The sequence below is a fragment of the Salvia hispanica genome, chromosome 4 (assembly GCF_023119035.1).
Source record: "Salvia hispanica cultivar TCC Black 2014 chromosome 4, UniMelb_Shisp_WGS_1.0, whole genome shotgun sequence".
NCBI lineage: Eukaryota > Viridiplantae > Streptophyta > Magnoliopsida > Lamiales > Lamiaceae > Salvia > Salvia hispanica.
Window position 1 is genome coordinate 35,843,871 of NC_062968.1, and position 19,364 is coordinate 35,863,234.

General features: G+C 35.8%; 3 protein-coding genes and 1 non-coding gene across 5 annotated transcripts; 1 reads left to right on the top strand and 3 right to left on the bottom strand.

The window, feature by feature from the left end:
• Positions 1–434: 434 nt before the first annotated feature.
• TRNAK-UUU lies at positions 435–507 on the top strand. The gene has a single exon. It is a non-coding gene; the product is annotated as a tRNA-Lys (tRNA).
• Positions 508–6,564: 6,057 nt separating this feature from the next.
• On the bottom strand, positions 6,565–8,129 carry LOC125221636 (expansin-A4-like). The gene is made up of 3 exons (XM_048123815.1): positions 7,568–8,129; positions 7,166–7,490; positions 6,565–7,086 (listed from the first exon to the last, which is right to left on the bottom strand). Exons 1-3 carry the CDS (start codon positions 7,707–7,709, stop codon positions 6,777–6,779), a joined length of 777 nt encoding a protein of 258 aa, XP_047979772.1. The 5' UTR covers positions 7,710–8,129; the 3' UTR covers positions 6,565–6,776.
• Positions 8,130–8,220: 91 nt separating this feature from the next.
• Positions 8,221–15,397, bottom strand: LOC125221635 (ribonuclease II, chloroplastic/mitochondrial). Of its 2 annotated transcripts, none has more exons than XM_048123812.1 (14): positions 15,068–15,397; positions 14,189–14,348; positions 13,958–14,071; positions 13,785–13,862; positions 13,587–13,718; positions 13,167–13,388; positions 12,736–12,918; positions 12,154–12,216; positions 11,940–12,046; positions 11,710–11,859; positions 10,846–11,005; positions 9,775–10,170; positions 9,376–9,600; positions 8,221–8,881 (listed from the first exon to the last, which is right to left on the bottom strand). In XM_048123812.1, the coding sequence occupies exons 1-14, from the start codon at positions 15,325–15,327 to the stop codon at positions 8,756–8,758; spliced, it is 2,376 nt and encodes a 791-aa protein (XP_047979769.1). In that variant the 5' UTR covers positions 15,328–15,397; the 3' UTR covers positions 8,221–8,755. The 2 variants fall into 2 exon arrangements, with proteins under 2 accessions (XP_047979769.1, XP_047979770.1); XM_048123813.1 differs by having other exon boundaries at positions 14,189–14,358; positions 15,068–15,163.
• Positions 15,398–15,964: 567 nt separating this feature from the next.
• LOC125219419 lies at positions 15,965–17,705 on the bottom strand. The gene is made up of 2 exons (XM_048121394.1): positions 17,575–17,705; positions 15,965–16,665 (listed from the first exon to the last, which is right to left on the bottom strand). Exon 2 carries the CDS (start codon positions 16,641–16,643, stop codon positions 16,194–16,196), a length of 450 nt encoding a protein of 149 aa, XP_047977351.1. The 5' UTR covers positions 16,644–16,665; positions 17,575–17,705; the 3' UTR covers positions 15,965–16,193.
• Between the last annotated feature and the right edge of the window lie 1,659 nt (positions 17,706–19,364).

A 19,364-nucleotide genomic window follows, 5' to 3' on the forward strand; every position in this document is an offset into this window, starting at 1 on the left:
GCTACGTTTGAATTTGAATTTAAATTTAAATTTATTTATGTGCATATATTAATGTATACTACGAAAGAACAAGAATCACATGCACAAGTTTCACGCCCAATAAACTATGATCCCAACAACACAAAAGGTGATTATATACAGTTTTAATTTAATACTATTTATAATTATAAATATAGAATACTAAGTTTTAATACTACTATACATGATCTAATAATATTTGCGAATAAGTGTGAGATTCGCAACTCTACTGAAATCTCAATATTGTATATTCCAATTAAAAATGCTACATTCATCAATATCTTTCCGATGCATATTGTCATCTCTACAAAAGCTCAATGTCGTGTAGATGATAGAAGTATATAGTACTAATACTATAATCTACTTATATAGTACTATAACCTACTAAATTATAGATCCAATAAAGCTTTTAACTGGCCGTCTTAGCTCAGCTGGTAGAGCGCGTGGCTTTTAACCACGTGGTCGTGGGTTCGATTCCCACAGACGGCGTTTTAGCTTCTATTTTAGTTTTCCTGTTGAATCCTTTTTATTTAAATTATTTTTAATTTTTGTTGGATAAATTTTTCCATTCGTTTCCAATTTACTCTTTACATTAATAGATAAAGTATTATACTAAAATTGATAAAATACAAAAGAGAAAGAAAGTAAAAAATAGATAAAGTGTTACTATTAGAGACTGTTGGATTTTCAAGATTGTATTTCGAAAAATTAAATATATTGTGTGTTTGGTTTATGAGATTGAATCTCATGATTAAATTCTGAATGGATAATGGGATAATTAGTCATAGTTAATCTCTTTTAATTAAAATAATCTTATAACTCAATTATAAAATATATCTTGATACTATTTTATCTAGGAAACAAAACGCCACCTTTTGTCGAGGATAACTATTGATTGTGGACAATGGGGTGGGTATATTATAGTTGTACATTACTCTACTCAAATTTACTTCCCTCGATTAATAAAGACCAATAGACTAATAGTGAAGGAAGGCCCAAATACACATTCAACAGGCGGAATCATTAGGCTCAAACAAACAAGTATGGCCCAAGTGCACCAAAATAATTCGATTATCACGGAATACAATTCGTGTACTATTCCTTGCCCTTTGTAGAGTTCTATAAACTCATAAGTAGGGTCTTATCCAATTCATAAAATGAAACCTTCAATCTAATTGTAAGAATAAGAAATTCAATATTGATCCAAATAAGGCATTTCATTTTAACTGTGTGTTGGCTAATTTTTAGGTTGTTTTCCCATAAAAGGACTCCTCTAGTTTTGTTTGTAAAAAAATGATAGTACAAGTATTTTATTTTAGTCAGTTTTTGTATTTCTATTTATTCTAATTGAGGTAATGTATTGTGCTACTTTGTCACAATAGAAATATCATCAGTTTTTTTATTTATATTTAGAGTGAACTATAAAAATGGTCCCTGGACTATGAGTTTATCTCGCTCATAGTCCATGGACTTTAAAAATATCGTCAGTAGTCTCTGGACTAAGGGTTTATCTCGAAATTGGTCCTTTTAGCTTTTTTGGTACGAAAATTACCCTTTGATATTATTTTGGGGGGTTTGGGGCAATTTGGTCTTTTTACACTTTTAACATTTTAAATCTGATATTATTTTAGTTATGTACTAACTTTGATATTATTTCAATCATCATTTTTCCCTTTTGTCATCCTTCACTTTGTTTCTTTATTTCAATATTAGATTTAATTTTACAAAATTTTAAATTTTAATTTTTAAATATCAATAATTTTTTTTAATTATAAAAATTATTAAATAGCAAAAATTAATAGTTATAATCAATATTTGATAGTGTATAGTACTATGTAACCAATAAGGTATGACAATGCCTTAGTTTTAATCAATATTTAATTAGCTTTAATCATATATAGACTATAACACAATTTATTCTGAAATAAATATGCATCTAATGTAAGACTAATATAATTTTCGTTTATTAATTTGAAAACAATCAAAATTTACTAGAAAATTTCAACAAAAATACTCCTATATAAAATTTTAAGTAGGATCAAATTTTTAGTCAACTTCATAATATTTAATCACAAACAATTATAACAACCGAACGGAGGCTAAATAGAATAACTCTTATTTTTCCATCATGATTAATATTATTTTTCTGTACTTCTTCAATTCAATTGAATATTATATTAAATAATAAAAATTAATAGTTTTAATCAATATTTATAGTGTCCATGAATTAATAATTTTCATTTAAAAAAATTTATTGATATTTAAAAATCTAAATATTAAATTTAATTTTATAAAATTAAATCTAATATTGAAATAAATAAAAAAACAAATTCAGTGAAGGATAACAAAATGGAAGAAGAATGATAATTTTGAAATAATATCAAAGTTAGTACATAACTAAAATAATATCATGATTTAAAATGTTAAAAGTGTAAAAAGACCAAATTGCCCAAACCCCCCAAAATAATATCAAAGGGTATTTTCGTACCAAAAAAAAGCCAAAAGGACTAATTTCGAGATAAACCCTTAGTCCAGGGACTACTTGGCGATATTTTTAAAGTCCAGGGACTATGGGCGAGATAAACTCATAGTCCAGGGACCATTTTTGTAGTTCACTCTTCTATTTATTCTAATTGAGGTAATGTATTGTGCTACTTTGTCACAATAGAAATATCACAATTTCCTTTTCAATTTGTCCTATAAAAAATGACACTTTTTTTTTTGATAAAGTAAACAATAGTTAAATCACTCAACCACCATTTCTCTCTATTCCTTGTTACTTCAATTACTTTGTTATCTCTTTTACATCCAATCACTTTTTTTATCTCTATTTAACACACCAAACAATACTCCGTATCTCATAAATATTGTATTATCACCAAAGTATTATATCTACCCCGGGACGAATGGAGTATATTATTTTGTACTGCATTGCTTATCCTTAAACATAAACACACTTCATAGGTATTTACGCAGACGTGTAGAACAAAAGTGTTTTTCACTAGTCAACGAATATGGAATTGGTAGAATAGCTTTTCCCTTTCATGGGTAATTGAACAATTTTTTTGTTTCTTTCTAGGTACAAGATTGCAGCTTCTTTTCTTTACGCACTTTTGTAAAAAGAGTGGTTTCTTCTTCAAAGGAATATATTCTACTTTGAGGTCTTTTTTTCGAGTCTTTGATGATAAATGTACATTTATCTTGCAAGAATCCTAAGCCAATCACCAAATATCAACCACTCATATTAACACAAAACAAATTCTATATCCATATATCGGCATCCTAGATATTTTGGCTACTAGGTTTGAATCAAGTTCAAATTCTTTGGATTATACGAAAATAACTTTAGTGAAGTAAATGGGAAATCAAGCATAACCACAACTTGTACTTGTACGTCTCCTCTCACTATCATACAAGTTGATTATAGGTTACTATTAAATTATTATGCAAAAAATCACACCTGCATTTTTTTGTTATTTATTTACATAAGAAGAAATTAAATGGTACTAGAATGCTGTTTTCAGATGGCATGTGGGGTGCTTGAACATAAAGTAAATATGTAAACATATTTTTGGGTAACTAGATATAAAGAGTAAATGAGAATTGGAGTTGAAGAAATGGTTGGGCAGTGAGTATTTTAGGTTGATTTGCAGGAGGTAGAGTTTGTAGGGAATAAATATGAGTTAATGAGGCAGCTATCAAATTTTAATCAGTGGCAAACAAAATCAGACCAACCGACACATGTAGTAACGGCAGTATCAGTTCCCGACCACACAACTGCAAGTAAATGACTCTGTTTTTTTACCCAAATTTTATCCAAACCTGCTTTCACTATTATTATGTCAAGTATCAAATCTTGGTTATAAGCAGTGGATAAGCTAGTTGAAAATGAATGTCAATATAGTCTATATAGAAGCACCAGAGTTCTGTGTATATCCACTGCTTACCTGACCATAACAACTATTTCTTGGACCCCATAATCACCTATCAAATCAACCATTTCTCACTAGTATTTTACCATTTCTAGGTTATATTTTGTTACTAATCTATAATCAACATTTAAGAAATCATTGAACTACTTTAACTTTTTTGTTATAGAGGCAAAATTACAATATTAATGTACTGTATTTTTCATTGCACTATAAAAATCTTTATACAATGTCTTGGCTCCGAATTGGAGGTTTTTTAAATTTTCATTAATGCTGGATTTTGCGGGAGTTAGGTATCAACAATGTGGGGATACGTTGGGGGGGTATGAGCGTCGGCCCCGTGAAGGAAAGAATGACCCTCAACGCCAATGGGAGATCCGCGCGTCCCCCTTTTACCTCACCTCATTTCATCATTTTTATCTCTATTTTCTCTTCTAGTCTCTCAATTTATTCTTCGTCGTCTTTACTATGTCCGATGCCGATTGCATAATGTTTAAATTGTTCTATTAAAATTTACTTCTCTACAAAGAATATAAGAAATAAGAGATGAAACTCATAAATAGTTAAAGAGAAGTGATGGATAATGGATAGGTTGTGAGTGTTAAAGGAAAAGTAAAAGATGAGATAAAAATTGGTGGGGGTCGACTATTGGTTGTGGCATTGTGGTTGTGGGTGTTCTTTGGTACAATCTCATTTACTGCAAAAAGCATAATATGTGAAGTTGAGATCAAATAAACTCTAGTGAGGTTTCATTCCAAAACTAGGCTCGCTGACTCACATGATTTAAGTTGATCTTTTTTATTTTATATTTTCGATGTATGACAACTCACATGTAGATATTATCTCAACATGTCAATCATATGTGAGTACTTTGCACCGAGTAATATATAAGCAAGATTATCCATTCTCGGCCACCTCAATGACATATTCGGCTCAAGCATGGAGTCAATTGCGATAGCTTGTATAGGGATACAAAAGTTTGTTATGGAGAATATCAAAGAAGTGGGCTATAATTTTCTTAAAAAAGACACCATTGATCTGTTCATTCATGTACATCACAAGATTTTTTCTTGATTTCTGCCATAATTAATATTGATTCCGTTCCTTCCATTCAGGTGTTGAAAATCTTAAGTCCTTTTAGATTTTATATCGATGTGGTATCGTGGAAATTTTTACATTGGTATTGTTTTTAATAAATTGTTTTTCAAATATTCTCTTTATTTATATGATTTGAATTATAAAGAATATTTACTGGACATGGTCAATTCAGTAAAATCACATAGGTAAAGAGGCAGAAATAATAGGTGAAATCATCCACAAAAGTCAACTTTAGAGTGATTTGGTGCACGATCATATGTTAGGATTTCCTTACATGAAGATTGAGTCAAGATTCGTGGGATTTAAAAGCCTCGAAAATCTTATATTGCCCAAACTAGAAACATGGCCATTTGGAATCAATCTTAATCCAGCCTTTTAACTTAAATCCAATATATTCATGTGGATTCAATTGATCATTTTCCATTACTGCAAAACAATATTTGGAGGGCTTTTAAAGTACTCTTTGGACGTATTCAATGTTTAGTATGATAACGACTTATGCAATATTTATGGTGATTGTGTTATGATTCATACTTTGTAGTAGAGTAGTATTGAAATATCCATCTCAAATAAAGTTATCCCACCCAATAAAGCAAACTCAAATCAATACCGTAATATAGTATGTGTTTTCTTTGATTAACAAAAAAAATATAGCATATGATAAATTTCTAGGGAAATAGGATTATTTGATTTTGGAGTGACTTGGGAAAAAAAGGTCTTTCAAATTTCAATGGGAACTTTTTTATATTATGTGAAAGGCAAATACACTAAATCGGTTCCCTTCCCCATGATATAAAAACTCTATAATGCTATTGACGTGTTTCCCTTCCCTATAATATAAAGAAAAAATTAGCCTAAAATCAAAATTTTCAGGGAAATAGTTCATGATAATATTCTCGTAAATTGAAGTCATGATAAAGGAAAACTGATTGCTAAGGAAAATTTTCTATCTTGTCGAAAAACAGAAAACATGTAAGAATATATATATCATCTGCATAACACAAACGATCGTAAAGTAACTCATTATCGTGGCAATATCTATAGGTATGCCTATTTAGTTTTTCTATCATACTAGTTTCCATTGAAGCTTTATTTAACTTTTGGAAATTGAAGAATATTAATCCAAAAAATATTTGTTTGACTTTTGTATAAGTAGACAGTAGTACTCTTATATAATATGTGTCACGAATGCATTTTCAGAATAAAAAGAGTAGGACGATCGAAAGCATTGTTCAGTTATTATTTGTATATTATACGAACATTTAGCATTTAATACGACGAAAACGTATTTGTACGAATTTCCCAATTTGGTATGTTGAATATGAAATACTTGTGTCATTTTAGTTCGTAGTTTGTTATAGTTTTTGTAATCCACTGTATATGAAAAATTGTTATAGGTTTGAAGGCATTAATTGTTGAGTCAGAAATACAACGAAAATTGTGATAGCTAGGTTTGAAGGTAATTAATTCTTGAGTCATAAATAATGAAGAAGAAAGAAAAGATGAAGCCGTTATAATATAAACCGAAAATGAAGATATGCATTAATATATGATAATAGAGAAAGTAACAAGTAGAAGCTGCGGGCTGCAGCCGCTTCAGCTTCTTCTCCATTTGTTAGTTCCTAAATTAGTGGATAAACTAACACAACATAGAAAAACAGAAAGTATAGCATCAAACTAATTTTGCTATTTTTTAGGAGTAGCCTATTTTCCCGGTCTAAATTTTTAAGATCAGATCCTGAAGTTTTTGCCCGTGAATGTCTGACCGAACTGCCAATTAGACGGCGCCACGTTCCAGGCAGTTGAAGTGCGACGGTCACTGGTCGTTACTCTAAAGGAAAGGGCCTGCCCCACCAAGACGGCATTGGATTGCCAATTTTGCCCCCAGTTTCGACTCAGTGGCATCCACTGCGTTTTGGCCCCTTTGATGCTCGCGTGCACAATATCCCCTGCGCCCGCGACGTTGCTGATCAGCACCAGGTTGAAGTAACGGAAACCGTTGAGCGTGAATCTGATTCCTCCTTTCTTTACGCACGCCACTCTACGAATTCCATATGCTTAATTAATTCCACAATTCTAATTTATAGAGGGGTAAAATGGTAATAATTGCGTAATCGTACCGGCGGAAGTGGACGGGGACAATGCCGGCGCGGTATTGGGCGATTCGGAGGAACATGGGCATGGCGAGGTCGAAATGGGGGCGGGGAGGGTTGCACCAGCCGCCGTTGTCGTTGGGGAGGGCGTAGTTGGGCGGGCAGAAATTGGTGGCGGTCACCACTATGGAGGGCCTGCCCGGGTTGCACCACTGGGCGTCCTGCACCGCGTCGCACTTGATCTCGAAGCAGGATCCGCAGCTCATGCCATTGCCGAACAGCGCGGTGCTCAGTGCCGCCGTGTTCACGCCGTAACCCTGGCTGTATAGGTTTCCATAGCCGCATGCGCCACCTGTGAGTAAGATTAATAATACACTAAATTATAAATATGAAGCAGCAGTGTTGTGTTGTATGTAAAGTGTACACTACCCATGGTGCCGGAGGCGTCGCTGCCGCCGTAGAATGTGGCGTGGGCTGTTTGCCAGGTGGTTCCGCGGTAGACGCCCGGGATCCTGGCGCGGGCGGATGCGAGAAAGCACAGGATGGTGGCCATCATCTTCACTGGCGCCATTTTTTGGTAGACAGAGAGACGAAAGGGGAGAGAGAGAGTAATTTGTGTGGAATGGAAAGCGCGGAGGGTGTACTTATGGTGGCACTAGGGAAGGGGCAAGGCGGCTAAATAACGCAGCCTTTACTAGAATTTTGACGGACAGCAACATAAATGGAGTGAATAAAAAGCAAAAAGGTGCAAATACATTTTCTGTTTTTATTTCCCCTTACTTTATTCGCTAATCACTCTTATATTTCACAAATTTCTGTTAATTCATAATCTCCAAAATTGAAATATTATTGTGTTGGCAAGGCTGAAAGTAGGCAACTTTTCGTAGGAGACATAAATGGGAATAAGACTCCATTAATTTGTTTAATAATGGATTTAAAGTAATGATAGATAACCACTCAAAAGGTATGCCAAGAAGTCCTTCAAGTGGACGTAGGGTTAGGCACGTGCAGCTGAGCATGTTATTACCCAACCGCGATAAATAATGATAACTTACATCTATTTTTAAGCATAAAATCAGGAATGCAAGAACGAGTATTTTATCTGCCTGATCACCAAATTACTAGATACACTTGAATACAAAATCGTCCCACCAAAATTTGTGTAATATATACAGACAGAAGATAGCCTAGGGAGAAGACCAAGAACCTTCTCAACTCGGAGCACGAACCACTAATCAAAGTCTGTGGAAGAATATAAAATGTAGTAGCGACATTGCTTCAAATAAATTATCAGAACATCTCGGCAACTTGCTTCTTGCCAATGATATAAATACACACAAGTTACCGCAGTATCCTCTTCTAGAGACTCCTACTGCCCTGCACTAAGCTGACCCTCATATTTTAGTTGCCTGCAGCTGCCCAAAAATTAGTCCTTTCTTTATAATTAGCACATGAGCGTTTCTGTATTGATACCACCAGATATACAGCATTGAAGCAAAAACCATGTTCTTTTCATGACGCAGCAACGTCTCTTTTCTCGTTTTCCAATTTCAAGGGTGCTGTTCATGAGAATCTTGAAATCAGATTGCAGCTAGTGCGTTTCACCATATTGAGTCTCTAAATTGCTTGAGCCTCCTTAAATATAAGAACATCATCACGTGGATGTGCTTCTTCTACCACAACTTTTACTTCATCACCTACTTGTACACCTAGAGATACCCAAGCAGAACCTTGTATTCCAACCTGCACAAGCCATATTATGATTAATACAAAATGTTGTTCCTATATTATTCAATTGTTTTTGTTAGAAGAAACTGTCATTTACAACTCACAAAGGTAACTCAGGATATTTAATGCCTTTCAAGGAACCAAGTCACCAACAGAATTGAGTTAATACTAGTTCAGGTTCAACAGCTAATCATTTTCAGATCCCCTTGACTAGATGGGACTGATATCTAAGTTCTATTTTCATTGGTTATAGATTAGTACTTTTCAACTAACAGTAATAGTAGCAGTATACAACATCTTACTAAAAGTGTCTTGATTGAGTGTTAGAAATTTGACATCATCGAGGCAAGTTGAATGAGTTATATTTGGAATTTAATAATTCTCTCTGTTATCTCAGTTATGGAAAATCTCAAATAAAGAGGTGAAGGCAGGCCATTCTCCTAACAGCAAGAGGTTGTTAATTGAAACTAAGACTTTTATAGTATAGAATTTCAATCTACTCTGAGTACCTCCATCAAGAGTATTGCAGCAACTCTATCTTTGATGAATCGAAGGACCAAGGCAGAAAACTTCTTTTCTTTTGGTTGCCGTCTCAGGTATTCTATCATCCAATAGCGGAGACTGCTAGAGCTAAGCCGCCTCACTAACCTTATATTCATATTTACCATAGAAGCCATCCCCTCCAGCTGTCCTGCTGAAAAAGGAGGAGAATCTCCCCTGAGAAATGCTTTTACCTGTATAAGATAAAATTTATTATAGTAAGAAAGAAATTACAACTTCAAAAATATGTTCCAAAAGACTGACAGTTGAGCTTTCAGGTCATAAGGGCTTGTTAGTAATACCTATGGACTATATTACTGATGTAGTACATCAATGAATATAATAAATCCATAACCACTGCAAAGTACCTGATAGTGAGCAAGTAGATCCATATATCTACGTATGGGAGATGTGAATTGAACATATCCAGGAAGTCCTAAAACTCCGTGGCGCGTAGGCTTCCTGAAATCAAATTCAGCAGCACGCATGGTTTTAACTATAGCAGAACTCCTAACAGGGCCTTCAGGAAGATGAGCAAAATCAGATATATCAATATTTGACTGAGGTTGTCCCCGGTAAGGTAAGGCAATTTTGTTCACAGAACCAAAAGTGGCCATAACTTCGCCACAAAGTATCATCATCTCAGATACAAGACGCATAGCAGGATCTGCCTGATTCTCCACATACAGCTTGATCAAGGGCTCTGGATCATCTGGGTTGGTCACCTTGATTCTGGCTTCTAATGTAGATGCGTCTATTGCACCCTACAGAAGGTACTTCACATCATTCACATAATGAGGTAAAGGAAGCATTACACAAATGAAAAACAAAGTATCTTCAAGCCACGGAAGAACACAGTTTGCAGTAAGCTTTTTTTCACAAAATGAGAGACATCAAACACGTTTGGGACAAAAAGGGACAAAAGGGTTCCTGACGTAGATTTGCACCAGAGTTATCTCTAGCCATCAATCAATAAAATGATAAATACACAGAGGATGAGTGTTGCTTAGAAGTGACATATTTAAGTTTAAGATGGATAGTGTTTTATCCAGGTTGAGACTTGTTAAACATGCACTGATGCACTACAGTAGTTAACTATCAATATCATAAACGAATCTTAATTTGTTATGAATAGTAAACTACATTTCATGTAACTCAGTCAACAAGAAAGCGGGATTTTGCCTCCTATAAGGCTAAACAACTTTCTGCAAACTGGCATGGTCAACAATTTGACAGTATAACGTTTAAAACTATGATTTTCCCAAGTAAGAAAATTGGAACGAGTTGATTACATCCAGATTCATAAAATAGAATCCACTTTGCAAAAATGCAGAATGTTATTGACTAATAGTTTCAGAGATGACACAATATGCAAAGGAGAAACCATAAACTTAACCAAGAAAGGCTGAATTTAATCTCATAGGAATAGGAATGCTGACCTGCCTTCGACGCCATTGAAATCGCAGTGTAGCAGCCTCTGAAAGAAGTCTGAGTTCAGCCTCCTCTTCCAGGTTCAAATGAAGGAGTTCTGTTGCACTCTCATAAGTTAACATATATGTTGGTTTGATGAATGAGTTTTCAACTGAGTATTCTGCAATTCTGTAAAAAAACAATTAAAACAATAACATCATATTCTGAGGTACATTGTATAAAAAGTAGTAACATAATCTCACTAAGTGAAATCTAAACGCAAAGTTTGTTCTAGACTTTTGCATAGAGATAGATGCAAAGGAGCGATCAGATTCAGTAACTACACCCAAAAATCTTCAAGGACATTTGAGTGATGGGGAAATTATATTTTTTTGGACAGAGGTCCCAACTTTCTACCTATTTTCTTTTGGCAGCTTTTTATTGTTGGGGAAGGGGTGAAGAGGAAGATACAAACATCAGTTTCACACGATGATTCAGCCTACCTCATATCTCTGCCAAGGCATACACAACTGCGGGAACTCTTATCAACAGTATACACAAAATTCTTTCAAGTTTCAAGCATGAGGAGATGTTTTTATATTGATATCTATAGAAGTATTCAAGTATGACCAAGATTGTGAATCAATTGCTTGTTGAAGTAAGTCAAGAGACCCATTCATCAAGAGGCAGACAAAGTAAAAAGAAAGGGCTGGTTTTTTTAAAAACACCCCTTGTATGTGCTATCTCAACAAAGGTATTCAACTGGAGTATCATTTTGTTTTAACACATGATCAGATCAGAAAAGAAAATTCTTCAAATCTATCTAAAATTTGCTTCTCAAAGAAGACTACTGCTACCATATCATTTACCAGTGCTATAGTGCATCCACTTACCCACCATCACCATGCAGCACAACTGAAACTGTAACAGCTTTGCAGTGCTTCCCTTGCTTCAAACTCATGCCTTCCATGGCTAACTTCTCAGGGAACATCGGGTATGTAGCAGATGGTAAAAACACAGAAGTGCTCCTCTTCATTGCCTCTCTAAAGATTAAAAATTATATTACAAAAGCCTCAGAAAATCAATTATGGGAACAAAAAATAATAAGTGCACATGCATATACTTGTCTATGATGCTTCCAGGCTGGACCAATCTTGTAGGGTCTGCTACATGGATCCAGATCTTTATACGGCCGTCCTGAAGCCTAGTTGCACTCAGTGCATCATCGAGCTGCACATGCTTCCTTATTAGCAGTTTTCGACTAACTTCTCAAGCATACAATAGAATTGCATGCCTTAGTAATCACGAACAAAGATCCCACTAAGGTTAAAGTGTACCTCATCAGCTTCATCAACATCAATGGCATAAACCTTTAAGTGAGTGAGATCTTTCCTCTCAACCTGACAATACAAAAGGCAGAATATGTCCCTGATATTAATATAAGACAACATTGCAAATCCGTTTCATGTGTTTGATTCAGATAGGTTAGAAAAGATGAAAGATATGTTCCCAGATACTCCATCTGATATCTCTTGGCTAAGACTGAAGAGGGCCAAGAATGCATGGTTGCATAATCCAGCAAAGCACATTGTCTATTGAAGAAGACTACTGAGTAATGAGTTATAATACATGATAGAAGGCTATAAAATTATAAAGTTCCCTGTATGAGTTCACAGGTTTTGAAACCGAGACGAAACAAAAAACATTAGTAAAAGTTGGATTGCAGGAAAAATATACGAGTTGCCTCATAGATCCATGCATAAGGCCAACACAAACCAGAAGGTGGAAACTGAAATAGTTAAAAAGACAGCACAGAGGAAAAAAAGCACCATGACGCAGTTCATGTGTCGCATTTACCAACTTAACATCTAATGTGTGTTATGACTAAAGAAACTTAAAATTAAAATAAAGCAAGCAACCTCGTCTTGGTCAGGTGACTCGAGCAAAAGCCTTTCGGCGGCCATAAGAATCTCTTCTGCATAATCAGTATGAATGTTGAGCTTCAGTATATCAAGATTTACGTGTACTGGGAAATAACCAATATCGATGAGGAGATTCATTGCTGCTGATGCTGTTTTAGGAAATCCTATGGCCTTCAAAATCTGCTAGAAGTAAAGCAAGCATTCAGGAATCCTTCTGTTAACAGTTCTGAAAGTTGAATCATGTGGTGTTTCCATCACAGCATTATGGTGCATTATCTATTTTTACTGAACTATCAGTAAAGTTATTTAAGGCATATACTATGGAATCATCCCTAAGGGAAATTGTCCATTTGCTTTCATTCTCTCAGTCTAAATTATCAAGCATGATGGCATAAAAGACAGAAGGATGAGAAGATGAGACAATTTACCATCCCAGCAGTCTTCTTTTCATCTTCATTCCGACAATCATCAATTGCATATGCTTGAAGAATCTCAATTTTTGTTTGATTTTTCTCTTCAGAGCTCCACATGGACTTCGGGGGCTTCTCATGAAACAGTGCATCCCTGGCAGATCTCAGTAAATTGACAAACTCTTCAAGTTCCCTCTCTGCAGCCTCTTTGACTAGCTTCCTGCGCATAAGTTCTTCCACCTATAAAATGAAGCTCTTTACCCAATTCAGATTATTTGCACAAACAAATGACAATGAGTCATGATGCAGCACATTGAACTAGAAAACCATCATCCTAAGAGAGTCAAAGTAATAAGTTATATAAATGCACAGCTCTACCACGTATACAGATTCTATTAGTAAGTGCTAGATGTCCACAAGAAGAAGCTGTAAAAACACCTGAACGGCAGGTCTTGGCCCATAAACGGAATATGAACCTTTAGTTTCCATTGTTGTGAAGTATATATCATCCTTTGAAAGCAACAAATGAGCAGAATAGCTCTCCAGAGGTTCTGCACTACCAAACATCATCTGGTAGAATGGACTTTTGTCAATACAGTACTTATGAATGCAAAAGTGATCATGCAAAAGGTATACCTCTGCAAGCTCTTCCACGGTTATTGATTTATTCTTTTCAACAAGCTCAATCCACGCAAATTCAAGCAGTGCTGGGTCCTGAAAGAAAACCACAATATTGTCTATCATCAATGAAAAACTAATAAGTTTAAACTGAACTACCACTAAACTCAGAAACTCTAAATATAGCACACCAGATTATCTTGTGCTTTCTGAATAAAGTTTGGTATCTCCATGTGATCAAAGTCCTTGATACCCGGGACAATGAAAGTAATTTGCTGTGGCTTGATAGATGCCATCGCACCATTCTACAGAACAAGAGAAATTGGATGCTTGAGAGACAAGGTCCATAATAAGAAATCAAAATCAAATATTATAAACCTAGCAGCCTATTCCACACACGGCAGTAAATGTTTCATTAAAACCTGATCAGAAACCATCCAGTTCTTTTTGCCGTCCGGTTTCTGCACAACTGCTAGTAAGACCCTCTCCGAGTCCTTCTTGAACTCTAGCAACAACCCTTTCTCCAGAGTCTTCTTTCCAGGCTTACTTTCAATAAGCTGATCACTAGTTCCCAATCCCAATCTGAAGAATACTGCCATATGTGACCATGATAGCTAAATGTTGATGTGGTGATGCAAACATAATATAGGAATGATATTCTAAGCAACAGTTACTCAAGACTTGTTCATCTGGAGTGTTACTAAGCCAGATACCTACATCAGGGCCTCAGGCACATTTATCTTATAGTACAATCTTAGTAAACCAGCCTTATTTCCTTAGAAGTTCATTGTAACTTTAGAAGATAAAAAAAAAAAATCGACTAACATATTTACTGTAGTACCATGGTGTTCCGATCCTAAAATTGGACACTCTTGTCAAGTGTCAACTATATACTTTAGTCATCATCTTATGGATGAATTTAATTCAGACTATCTTTAGTCTGTAGTCACACATAAACGAAGTGCGAGCAATAAAAACTAGACGGCTATTTCGGACTGTTGGTGAAGTCTATCTTCTATAGTACTCCCTATTTTTAGCAATGTGTTCCACATTGATTTCGGTCTGTAACAATCTGATCTTAAGAAAGATATAACGCCCCAATTTAGCAATGTGCTCCATAAAGTCCATCTCCGTACTCCAAACTTGATTAGATGACTAAAACTTCCAACTAAATGATTTTAAGAAAGATAAAGGGTTCAATTGGACGATATAACTAATGCAATTGCAAGCGATATGTCTATAAAGATGTTCAGATTTGGCGGAAAGAGGAAAAAACAAAAATGCAGTAAACATTTCCTTACTTATTTGAGGCGCGAGCTATACCGCGCTTCCGGATTGAGTCGAGCTCCTCCATCACCATATCTACCAGACTCTGCGCCGAGTACCTCCGAACCACCTCATAGCCAAATGATATGCGGCGACAACGAATTCGCCGGGAAATTGAGAAGCAAGTGGAGGAGTGGAAGTGAAGATGATTATGGTGGCGCAGGCAACATCTGAGGGCGGTGGGCGACGGTGTGACTGTGCAGCAGCGGAATCCGTTGACGAGGCGAACCGCCATATCTCCTAGCTTCGGAACCGGGAAAAAATCATGAATTGCAGAGTTGGGGGAAATGGAATATGATAGAATTGGTGAGCAACGCCAACAACGGATATCAATTGCTTGTTGTTTTCTTATTTTGGGTTTTAATAATTAACCGGTCCACAACCCCAAACTTGGGCCAACCATTACATTGGGCCTCATAGTGAAACTTTTTTGGACGACTCACATGTTCAACGACAACAGAATCTTGTATCAAGTGAAAACCAAATCCAATATCGCCAACACTGACATCCGATCAATACTTGCATATATGAAGGATTCAAATTAAGCAACTATATCTTGTAACATTACTCCATGATTGATATATTAAAATCTGTTTTGACTCAATGCCTATAAAAATGCTAGTCCCTTCATGCATTTGACACACCATTCTTTACATAACAAACCATACCTAAGCTATGCATAAGTTCACATTCGATGTTCGGTCCTCTCATATCATCCAGTTCACTCGAGCTCCTTTGTATGTGCTGTCGTCATATTCAAGACGAATCCGTTTCATCTTTACAGCCGACACGCTAAAATTGAAAACACTACATGAGCATAAAGTCTTTCATACTATTACCTATACAAATGTAAACAATATGGACAAGTATCATTTACGTTGACGGAATACTAGTTTATATATACTAATGTCAAGCCGATATACATGCGACAGGGATCGGGTTCAACTGAGAAACTTCTGTCGAACTTTCATGAAATTACAAGGAAGCATAGATTTGAACCTCTTTCAAACAAGCAGATCCCAGTTGTAGAATATGTCCATTTTCAGACAGATAAAAGCTAAAGTGCTAAACATTTAATAAGACTTAAACTTTATTACAAAGTTATTGCAACCTTTGTGCTTGAGGTTGAATCTCTGAAGGATTAATGAGGCCTTCCAAGACAACAAGCTCATCCAACAGAGATAGCTTCTCCTCTTCGAGGGTCTTCACATCATCCTCAACTTCCTTCAACTCCCTTCCTAATCCAAAACTTTCCTCCTCCAAGAGCAAATACTTGCGCCTAAGAGCTCTGTACTCGTTACCTGAGGTCGAGGAGTCTGGTACCGACTCTGGGACCAATCTCTCTGGTTGCAGCGATGGTGAGACTTCTCTGGCGACACCCCTTTTGGGGGGTTTAGGCCCCTTTTGGCGGGAGAAAGTCTGTATCTCATTGGATCTCTTCATGCTCAAGCTCTCCCCAGGCGATTGAATCATTTCAGGGTGCTGTAATGAAGCCTTCTTTTTCCTGGGCTTACTAAGCAAAGCATCTGGCACGTGCTTCTGATCTTCCATTTGAGTCTACGGATGCTCAACACTGATACGAATCAGAAGAATGAGGGGAAACAAGCACAAGGTTAGCAGACCGTTTAATCTACAAAAAGAATTGACTAAATAACAATTTTCCAAAAAAAAAACAGAGCTCAGTGCTGAAACATATGCCATGAACAACTCAAGTAACTGTAAAATGGTTTCCAAGGCAAGCTTACAAGGAAGTGGATGAAAGGAATAAAATAGATGCATTGCAATGGACCTTGTCACTACACAAGCAAAATAATGACCATTGAGATAGATAGCTGCAACAACAATATTGTGGCATCCGGTATTAGATGACAGGAGTTTATGTAAAATTCAGATGAGATTGCTTTCCCAGTTTCAACAAATGCTCTTTCTAAGGTTAAAATCCATAACATTAAGCTGGGAAATCCAACTTTAATACTAAAACAACGCAGAATACCCGCTACAAACTGCAAATCACAAAGATAAGGCAGGATTATTCCATCAAAATTGTATTTTTCACCTATTCCAACAAAGAATCTGTGTGAATCCGGGTGTTCAACATCATATAATACAACATCATGGAGGGTTATAGGTTGATTGGGGTCCGAGAAGAGGGTGGAGACATGGCATGATTCAAACAGTAATCATATAATACGTCACAAGGTAATCCACAAGAACAAGTCTTGGACATATTTATGTTTCTCTCATGCCATGGCATCTCGACAATTAAGCAGCTCAGTCATTTACACAACAGAAGAAGAAATTGAACACCCAAACATCTCCTACAAGTTACCAAGGTGTGGATGATCACAAGCAAGAACCAATCAGAAGTATAATTCAGTAATACCAAGCTCTCAATAGAATTTTAGGGCAAGTGACAGCATTGTCGAACTAAGCAGAAATCGAAAAAATTCAGCCATAAAAACTGAAAATTAGACAGACTAACCAACGTGGCGCAGTCAAATCGAGAGCAGCGATGCCCTTAAGAGAAAATTTCCGTCTCTCTCTCACCGATCATCTTCTTGATTTCCCATATTGTCTGGTCCAGATTTATAATTATAATCGCCTGTTCGATGGTGGGCTTCACTGTTCATATTCAGTTGGTTTTATAAGCTATTTATATCTATGGGCTTTTTACTTATTAAATTATATAGTAAAAATTTGATTCAGTTCATTATCTTTAAATTTGAATATTATATTACGAAACTTTAATTTTTATTATATATCCATGCGTCTCATCTTCTAATTATGTTTAAAACGACGTATTTTATGGAAAAAAATAGTATTTTATTTTTTATTTCTTATCTTATTTTATTAAAATATTACTATATTATTATTTTTAACATCACCAAAAAACATATTAATTTGAGCATACAATTAAAAAAAATTGAAACTTCATAATTTAATATTTCAATTTAAAATATCAGAATATATAAAAATTTGACTAAACTTCACAGTTAATTATTACTCCTTCCGTCCACCATTAGAAGTCTCATTTCTTGACAACACAGATTTTAAGAAATGTTAAAAAAAGTAGGTGGAAAAAAGTTAATGGAATATGGATCTCACTTGTATATATTAGTTTTAAATAAAAGAGTAAAGGCCAAAATTGGTCCTGAACATATCGCCATTTTACGTTTTTGGTCCTAAACATTATCTTTTGGATTTTGTGGTCCTGAACATATGAAAATATGATCATTTTGGTCCTCCGTCAACATTTCCGTTAAAAACTAACGATCAACAGGGTTTAATCCGATTTTGACCAAATTTAACTTTTAATTCTGATTTTTTAATCCCTAATTATTTTTACACTTCATTTCATCTTCTTCCTTCCTCTAATCTTTTATATTCTTCCTTGATCTTCCTCTCAAACTCTAGTCATGGAAGAGGAAGAGGAATAAGCAGCCCAAATCACACAACTACTGATCAATCTCTGCCGTCGCCGCAGCGGCGGCGTTAGGCGCAACAATCGTGCCGTCGCCGTACAAACAGCTAAGCTGATGAAAATACGGACAATTCCTCGAGTTCACAGACCTCTTATTGCGGCTATCCTTGGTCTTCCTAAAATACTTATTTATATTCTCCCATTTCTCCTTACACCTCTTCGCACTCCATTTGTCTCCCATCTCCTTCATCCCCTGCGATATCCTCTCCCACAGTGGCCCCTTGTTGCTCCCCTCTCCTCCCCCGCCCGTCTTGCACCTCAGGTTTATCAGCGCCACCACCTCCTCCCTCGGCCACCTCCTCCCCGCCGGGCTCGACGGCGGCGCCACCACCGGCGTCTGCTACGGCGTGCTCTTGCACAACGAGCTCGACGAGTTCGAGTTTGTTTTGGAATTCATGTGCGTGTCGAATTTTCCGTTCCTCTTCCTCTTCATCTTTACACTTCAATTTCATAACTAGGGTTTGAGAAGAAGAGGAGGGAAGAAGATGAAAGATGAGAGAAAGGAAAAAGATGAAATTGAAGTGTAAAAATAATTAGGGAATTAATTAGGGATTAAAAAATCAGAATTAAAAGTTTAATTTGGTCAAAATCGGGATTAAACCTGTTGACCGTTAGTTTTTAACGGAAATGTTGACGGAGGACCAAAATGATCAAATTTCCATATGTTCAGGACCACAAAATCCAAAAGATAATGTTTAGGATCAAAAACGTAAAATGACCATATGTTCAGGACTAATTTTGACCTTTACTCTAAATAAAATGTGAGTGGAATAAGTTAGTGGAATGTGAGA